An 8,454-nucleotide genomic window follows, 5' to 3' on the forward strand; every position below is an offset into this window, starting at 1 on the left:
AAAACGGTGTAGTGTGATGTCTTCAAAGTATTTCCTGGAAAATGCAGTTTGGAAAGCAATTCAACAAACATGAAGCTACCTGCATTACCTAGTTGGTAATATCTATTCTCCTTTGCCCACTATCCTGAGTTTCATTATTTATCCCCTCTAGTCAAAACTTCTTCCATGTGACTGTCATGCAGCTGCAAAACCACTGTGTTAAGGTGTGGCCACTCGTAAATCTCCAGTCAATCTAGTGAGATCTTGGGCTTCTTTGTTGATTGAATAAGTCTGAAACATGATTATCTTTGCACCACTGTTGCTTAAAAACTTAGATAAACAAAGCCATGCAGAATCAAAAGTGCACATTATTCAATGAGTAAATTGTGGTATTCCACTCTGGATAATGTTTTAGGATTGATTGCTATGCAGAGGCATTGTCTAGTATAAACTTGATAAACTGATGTTAATAGTTTTCATGATTCATACTGTGGTTGGGTTGAAGAGGGTGGTATTAATGCACCTCTCTATATAGATATGCTAGAAGTATTTATAAAGTTTGTAAATAGATAAGATACAATTTTATAGCTAATTTTCCTTTAAGCAGTTTTGATTTTTTGACCATGGAAATATTTTTATACTATTGCAACACTCTCACTGTCATTGTGTAAAGCAAAAGACAAGAATAAGCATCAAATTCAATGTCAGATTTGTCTTATTCTATACCTCTCACACCTGTCACTGTGTTACAGCTGCTTCCTGAATAAACCCACAAAGCTTCAAAGTCTGCTCAGCCTTTCATTGGCTGTCTGTCACAGGGCTCTTGAGATTTCTGACAGGTAAGGCTTTTGCCAGTGACTGGTCTACCTCAATCCCTCACGCTGCCTTGGTATTTTCAGAAACTACTCTGAAAGCATCTGATCTCTGGCTTGCTGTGTTTTATGTAAAAGCCTGAAGCCTCCCTAATAAAACCAAACACTGAGAGTTATCCAGATGGTCATCCTTGTAACTTTGAATAATTCTGACTGTGTTTTTTCATTTCTGTAAAAGAACACAATTTAAGTTTTCAGACTTGTATTTAAAGTCTGAAAACTTTAAATGCAAGCATAGAGTTAAGAGTAAGGATGAATTTCTATATTATTGTGAAAATTTGGGGAAAAGGAAACCACGGTGCATTAATACTGAAATAGTCTTTTAAGCATATTAGTTGAGTATTTTAATTTGATTTGTTTTACTGTGTATGGACCAGGGCAGCTTTCAGTCTTTTAAGTAACCATGAAAATGTATATAACTAAAGCCTGACTGAAATTCAATCATCTAACAGGACATACTAAGCAAACAAGCAACACAGCGGCTAAAATTTAAATAAACCTTAAGTTTTGAAACAGCATATGTAAAGTTAAGACTTGCACTTTAATGGTACTGTTATACTTTCTAAAACAATGCTTCAAAAGTCCGCTTAAGTATAAAGAAACTATATAAATAATAAAAACACACAAATGATAATTACTTTTATGTATTTTATTTACTAAGAGCTTATACAAGTACAGACATATTTTTCTTTTAAGCAAATGAGGGCAGAATAACAGTACAGACATACAAAATATCAATACATTTTTGCAAAAAAATAAAGTGCATTTTAAAATTAGTCTTTAGATAATAATCAGAAATGTATAAATTAGCTTTTTCACACCCCAAGAACATTAACTTCTGTGTAGATGACGTCTTGCTCTTCAGATGCTGTGGCCCCTGTTCTTTTTTTGCTGGCTTTTCTTTTTGTTGAAACTGATGAATAAATCAAGTCCTCATGTGACTGAGCACACAGAAAAAAACAAACATAAAACACATAATTTTGCTTCCTAATATCAAGTTCTATTTGTATTTATTACCTTCTGACTTTCTGGATTTCCTTTGGTTGGTTCATGTACGTGGAGTGCAACTGTGTCTAAGTTGAAAAAAAAAAAAAAAAAAAAAACCATTTAAAAAGTTTGGTCAAGTTTTCCAGCTCATTTTTTATACATCAGTATTTGAGACTACTTACCATTGCGCGAACCTTTTAACTGTTTATTAATTTCTATAATTACGTATAAGAGGAAGGCTATAATAGCCAGACAGATGGCCAACGCAGCACTCAGTAGACAGGCAACTGTATAGTAATTTCTTGAATCTCCTTTGTTTTCTACTGACATGAAATAACAAAACAGGAAGTTCTGTATTCAAAGATTCATTGAAGTCATTTAATATTTCACTTTCAGTGTTATGAAAGATAGATTACCTTCAGTGATATTCTTTGATTTTTCTATAGATGTGTTCTTGTCATCCTTTACCACAGCACAGTGATACATCTGAGCATCAGACAAGCTGAAGTTCTTGAAATAGCTGTAGAAACATCCTTCAGAGTTAAATTTGAATCCGCTTTCCTCAGTAATGTCAGTGGAGTTGAAACCTGGAAAAGTCTGAATCGATTCATCTCTAAAACAGAGGAAATTTTCATCTTCAGGACATGATTTATTTTGAGAGTCACGGAGGACTGAACAATGGAGAGTCACTGAGTCATGGAGATGGGCTGGAACAGATGTGGGGACTGTGGTGACAGCAGATTCTAGTTTCACAGAAATAAAATATTTTTTTTTAGAAACACTAAAATAGCTTAGAAACATTTGCATAGAAAAAAACTCAATTCATACAATATCATGGACATTTTTTCTATTAACTTACCTTTAACTGTCAGATATGTCAGTTTCATAAATGTCTTGTTTTCCTGATATTTTCTGAGACAGAAATAAATTCCAGAATCATTTAGACTTGCATTAATTATCTTTAACACCCATATTCCAGGATCTGTCTCAAATTTAATATGAGGATACATTTTCTCAGTTTTCCCAAGAATTTCAGGAGAATTTTGAGAATCTATCCTCATCCAAATTATTTCTCCAGCAGACTTGCGTGAGCATGTCATCTTCACAAGTCCTCCAACATTTACAGTCTTTGTTTCAATAATGGGACTATCTTTACAACCTAAACAGCCATAAAAAAAATCTGTTTTAAACAGCAGATAAAGAAACATGAAGTGAAACGTGGATTAAATCTGAGGAGTTAACTTACGACCATCTTTGAGCATCAGGAGTAAATAAATGAAAAGCATTGTTTTCTGGTGATCCAACAGAAGATTGCTGTGATTCTGTGACCTTATTAGCTATGATTCAACTAAATGTGACCATATAAACTGGGAGGAGCCAGTTTTAGGGACACTTGATTGGCTGAAATTTAGAACAATCTTGTTGCCCTTTTTCCTTTTCTACCACAATGGAAATAAGGTGAGATCTCTCAGACACAAAAGCACTAAACAAAAACATCAGTAAGCTGCTGTCATTTCAAGGTAGATTCTCATTGTGGTTTTATGTCAGACATGGTTATAAAAAGCTCAAAAGCTCAGTTTATGCTCGCATGGCATTTAGATTTTTTCATCTCATCTTTTCTTCACTTTCAGTGTAAACCAAAACGCTCTAAAGCAAGCAAAAGAAAAAAAAAAAGAAAGTTTGTCTAAAAGGTAATTTCTCAAATATATACTAACTTGCTGTTCAGCCTCTTGTAGGCAAACTAGTAATAAAGCCCCAAAACATTTTGCAACCTTGTTTTTCTGTTTTTACCTGTATGAAGACTCCTGCCAGTCATGACTGCAACTTCACAAAATGAGCTGAGTTTGTCCAAATATGTGTGAGACGGGGAGGGTGGGGGGGGGGGGTTGCTGACAGTTTGAGCAACATTCTCATGCGACTGACTGTTCTGCTGTCGCTTTGAGGTTCCATGATGCCGACTTTGGTGTTACATATCGGAGCAAAACGAGGGTGACTAAATTGAAATGTTGTGAGAAGTTGAGTCATCTTTAAGGAGGCTCAGTCGTTGGTGCCACATTATGATTAAGTTAGTGAAAAGACCTACTCTTGAACTTCACTTTTCCACTGACTAAAATAGCATTTTTATGAAAGACTTTTCACTTTGTATGGGGCTGCCTGTATGCAGACTGAATTTCTAAAATTTTCCTTTAACAAAACAATTCCACAGATTATTGTTCTTCACATGTTGTCTTTCTTTCAAAAAATACCGCGTGTGTAATAAACTTAAGTAATTCTTAATAACTGTGACACATGGGATTTTCCTCAATGTGTCATGGCAATAAGAACTTTGAGGTTTGTACAAATTTAATTTATCTATAAAAAAAAACAGCTATCTTTAAAACGTGCGTGAGAAAATATCTTTCATCATTAAACGTAAAGAAATAATAATTTGTTCCAATCCCTTCACATCTTATTTCACAATATGCACAAGAAAATAAAACATTAGCATAACAAAGGCATTAATCCTAAATGATGATATTAGTGGAAGCATTATATTTTAAAATATTATTGATGCAATTGATAAAACACACCACAGTTTCTATCGGACAACCTCATGTTTGAGAAGTTGTAGTTTATATGATTCAGTTACGATGTGATTACTTAACACATGTCATCACAGGAAGCCTTCAAGAATGATGCATTTTGCTCTGGGCCCAACACCCAACGTGCACAAAGCTTCATCCCTTCTATCCAGTTTGTCAGTAGAACAGATATCACTTTCATGGTATTTTTAGGCTTAATTGCTACAAAAATGTCTGGACATATCTTTTAACATTGATATGTCCATAAGATGAAGCATCTTAGAATGTCGTTATAAGATGTTGTTCAAAGTTTAGCTGGATGAGACGACATCTTTCAGTGTTGACATACAAAGAGGCTTTGCACTTTTCATATATAATTTATTTATATTTATTTTATTCTTTTGAAAAATAAATGTTCCCTTTTTTGTAGGAATATTATTTTGCTTTCTTCAGGTTGGAGAGTTTATTTTCCCTACTTTATTGCCTCTGAGTTGAAAAGTTGAAAACTGAATTTTCTCATATTTACTTAATTTTTGACTACAAATTAATTTTGAGAACTTGAGACATGTAAATGTCACAACATTTCTAAGTGGGAAATATTGTTAGTATATGGTATGCACTTCTGTAAAAAGAATAAAAAGGAAGTAAAAAAAAATAAATAAATGGAAGAAGAGGTTCACATAATAACAGCCACTGGCTGCTTGGCTAACAATAAACTTATTGTTACTATTTCAGCCTTATTGTGGATTTTGATATTTAGTTTTAATTGTAGCATAATATAACTAACTCAATAGTTAAAATTTACAGCATTGGTGTAATTGTCCAACTCAAGTAGACAAACGGGTTGAAGATTAAATAATGTATAATGTAAAATGTATAATGTCCTAAGCAGGACATTTTTGTATCTAAAAACGATCAGAACAATTTCAGGATAGATATTTGCAATGCAAAGTCGTATTGCAATTAATACTAATTCCACTCTCACAATGTTGCTGTATTGGCTGCTAATACTTTGTCACAGAGATTCAACAGGACACCCAGAACATCCTGCTGCAACATGGTGACTTTATTAGAAAAATACTATTACTAATGTTTTGGCAACAAATTGAAACATTGCTATGGTCCTAAAGGTCTGCCCTATGTGATTTAAAACACACTGCTAGTCCTTAGCCTCATGTTGTTCTCTTTTGTTTTTTTGCATGAAGAAATTTGCTAATGCGCAAGGCTAGCATTAAGCATATAAACTTTTACCAACTTTGTTGTGACTCATTGTTAATTTTTTAGCTTGTAATTTAGTGCAGTTTCAGTTTAGACATAACTTACAGGAAAAGTCACTACTTCATAAAATAAAGATTTGAAGAATGTTTGGACTGGTTTTTAAGATGATCTCTGCACAGCTCTCTCTCTCTCGCTCTCTCTCTCTCTCTCTCTCTCTCTCTCTTTTGTGCTTCTCAAGTCCAGTCCTCCGGTCCTCCTGCTCTGCATGTTTTGGATACATCTCTATTCCAGAACTGCTGACCCAAATGATTGCATGACCTCTTCTACAGCCATCAAGTACTGCAGAAGTCTGCTAAATCACCCACCGATTCAATCCATGTGTGTGGGTGAAGGGAAACACCTGAGACCTCTTGTCCTGCATGAAAAACGCTGTCAGAGTGAAAAACGCTGTCAGGGTGTCCAAGAATATTGGAGCTCAGTGTAGAGTGGATTATACAGACACACTGAGCAGTCAGTACAGTCCCTTTCAATATGAACACTTAAGAAAACACTTAGTTCCTAAAACCTGAAATGTGTTATGTCAATAAAAGATGATGGCCGGCCTAAAATAAAAGTTTTCAAGTTCTACACATCAAAATATTCAGTGAAAAAAAATGCCTGTACAACACACCAGATTGAATTTAACATTGCTGAGGGCATCACCTACAAATGACCCAAAATAGGTGGAGTCAACTCCGATTAAAAATTGCTAGACCGATACTGGATTAGGACATCCCTTGTACGATCTAATACTATGTAGATGATGTCTTAAAAATGTAGTCTTCTCACTGCTACAGTTGCAACAAGTCTGCATCAATCGTAGAACACTAATAACTGATAAACAATGCTGTTTTTGACTGGAACGCTTTGGTTTGCGACTATCAACTGAGTCAATATACTGTTGACCACAAGCCAAAAATATGTTGGTCTGACAGCAGAGTAACTTAGCAGCACAAAACCACAACTTCTGTTGTGTGACAGCAGCTAAGGACTTGCAAGATGCAGAGTTCACTGTGCGGCATTGGTTTTAGACCCTCCTAGTTCCATGTACAAACACATGCATTAGACTGCAAAGTTAACATATTATTAATAATCTTCTGCCAAATTATGCCATACTCCAAGCTGTCCATACTGTTGAGACGCTTTACCAAGGTCAAGAAAGAGTTACATGTTGTTAGACAAAAGGCCCATTGTAAAGAGTTACATTTTTGATTCGGTTAGACGCTAAGGCCCATTTCTCAGAAAACAGAAACTTATCAGGCCACAGAGACATGGTGTGATTTCAGGGAGTGTCTTCAGTCCATATGATCAGCTAGCCTCCTCCTTCTCCTCAGACGCTGCACAGACTTTTTTAGATACTCTTCTCGAATGTAATGGTAAACGCGTCTCCTTTCAGCGCTGAAAGTGAATAAAACAAGTAAAGTCTGAATGATACTGTTGGCTGATTTTATGCTCCTTGTGTCAGTACAAATTTTGATTCGTCAATTAGGATTTCCATCCTCAACAATACTTATTCATAGAAGAGACAGAGTAAGATGTCTTCTAAAAATAAAACAATAACCAAAGTTTATTAAGTATGGCTCTTTGTTCTTAGTACCGTGGCTTAGCATGCACATTTGTTAACACATTTGTTAACAGAGAGAGGCAAAGAAATTCACACGAACTGCTGAGAAACAAACGATGCATGGAAACTTATGCACCACTGTGGTTTGGCTCTCAAAGAAGGGTGAGAAAACAAAGGGGCTTTTCTTACTGTTTTACTTTCCACTTTCATCATGAAAAGCAGACCTTATGCTGCTCTTTCTTAGATAAAAGAGAAATACATGTACACTTCAATTACTCTAACTTTTACTTGCATCTGAAAAAGCTGCAAAGCAACTGAGCCCACAGAGGCTGGCCATGAAGCTCACTTTCTTCTCCGGTTGATGCAATATGTGCAGCAGCTGATGGACTTGCAGCATGTCTGAATATAATGCAAAAAATGACCACAAAACACAAACTAGGGTTAGTTGTAATGAGCAGTGCATCACTTAATTTTTCAAACTTTGATGGATAAAGTTGTACCTAAAGAACTAATTTTCTCTATATATTCTGATTTAATTATTATATAGTAATCACTTAATGATATCTGTTTGCAAGACCTCATTCAGCCTGCTGAAGTCTCTTGCGGCCCACAGGGTTTATATCCGGTGGCTGATGCTCATAGAGAGGTCTGTTCTGAGTAAACACCTTCAGCAGCTGGTCAAAGGGCGGAGAAACAGCCAACCACAGCTCCTGTCAGTGCGGCTGTCCATTGTTCTGCTGCATGTTCTCGTGACAGATAAGCCTCCTTTAGCTCCACAAGTCCATACTTTAGTTGAGATTTTTATTTTTTTTCATCTTTAAGATTGTTTTTGTTTATTTTCACTTTAAAAATAAAAACAATACTTGCTTAAACTGTGGAAAGTTGTGATGGACAAATAAGACTCGGTTAACTCTAAAAACTATAGTTCTGTTGGTGTCTGTGTAAGAAAGTACTACAAGTTTGAGTGTGTAGCTTAGAAAAAGCCCCGTGCATAAAAATACAAAAAAATGGGGCAAGTTTTGACTGCTAAAAATGAAAGTAGCCACTGATGACACTTGTAAAAGACTTTACAAGTGTCAAAAAGTCAAGTAATCCTTGTGCGGTTTTAGGTTAACTACCTTCTTTAATCATTTGAAATGTAATAAAAATTATTGTAATTCTGCATTAGAGGAACATTAAAACAACTAATTTTAGACTGTGCAGTATGAGACAGCACAAACTTGAGTACAAAAAA

General features: G+C 35.2%; 1 protein-coding gene across 4 annotated transcripts; it reads right to left on the reverse strand.

Annotated features, from left to right (window-relative positions):
* Positions 1 to 1,485: 1,485 nt before the first annotated feature.
* On the reverse strand, positions 1,486 to 3,172 carry LOC106955849 (uncharacterized). Of its 4 annotated transcripts, XM_015046277.1 has the most exons (6): positions 3,085 to 3,166; positions 2,698 to 2,997; positions 2,255 to 2,581; positions 2,021 to 2,161; positions 1,869 to 1,924; positions 1,486 to 1,792 (listed from the first exon to the last, which is right to left on the reverse strand). In XM_015046277.1, the coding sequence occupies exons 1-6, from the start codon at positions 3,122 to 3,124 to the stop codon at positions 1,667 to 1,669; spliced, it is 990 nt and encodes a 329-aa protein (XP_014901763.1). In that variant the 5' UTR covers positions 3,125 to 3,166; the 3' UTR covers positions 1,486 to 1,666. The 4 variants fall into 4 exon arrangements, 3 of the variants coding, with proteins under 3 accessions (XP_014901763.1, XP_014901761.1, XP_014901762.1); XR_001426658.1 differs by having other exon boundaries at positions 1,869 to 2,158; positions 3,085 to 3,172; XM_015046275.1 differs by lacking the exon at positions 3,085 to 3,166 and having other exon boundaries at positions 2,698 to 3,066.
* Between the last annotated feature and the right edge of the window lie 5,282 nt (positions 3,173 to 8,454).

This window comes from Poecilia latipinna, unplaced genomic scaffold (genome assembly GCF_001443285.1).
Source record: "Poecilia latipinna isolate Pla-1442-1.1 unplaced genomic scaffold, P_latipinna-1.0 Scaffold771, whole genome shotgun sequence".
NCBI classification, from domain to species: domain Eukaryota; kingdom Metazoa; phylum Chordata; class Actinopteri; order Cyprinodontiformes; family Poeciliidae; genus Poecilia; species Poecilia latipinna.

What these genes read in the sequence shown, in the direction of transcription:
- LOC106955849 (XM_015046275.1), bottom strand. Translation starts at nt 3,046, where the DNA reads ATGTTTCTTTATCTGCTGTTTAAAACAGATTTTTTTTATGGCTGTTTA. An exon ending in ATCAAAGAATATCACTGAAG is followed by an intron (nt 2,162 to 2,254) that starts GTAATCTATCTT and finishes ATTTCATGTCAG; the next exon opens with TAGAAAACAAAGGAGATTCA. An exon ending in GTTAAAAGGTTCGCGCAATG is followed by an intron (nt 1,925 to 2,020) that starts GTAAGTAGTCTC and finishes TTTTCAACTTAG; the next exon opens with ACACAGTTGCACTCCACGTA.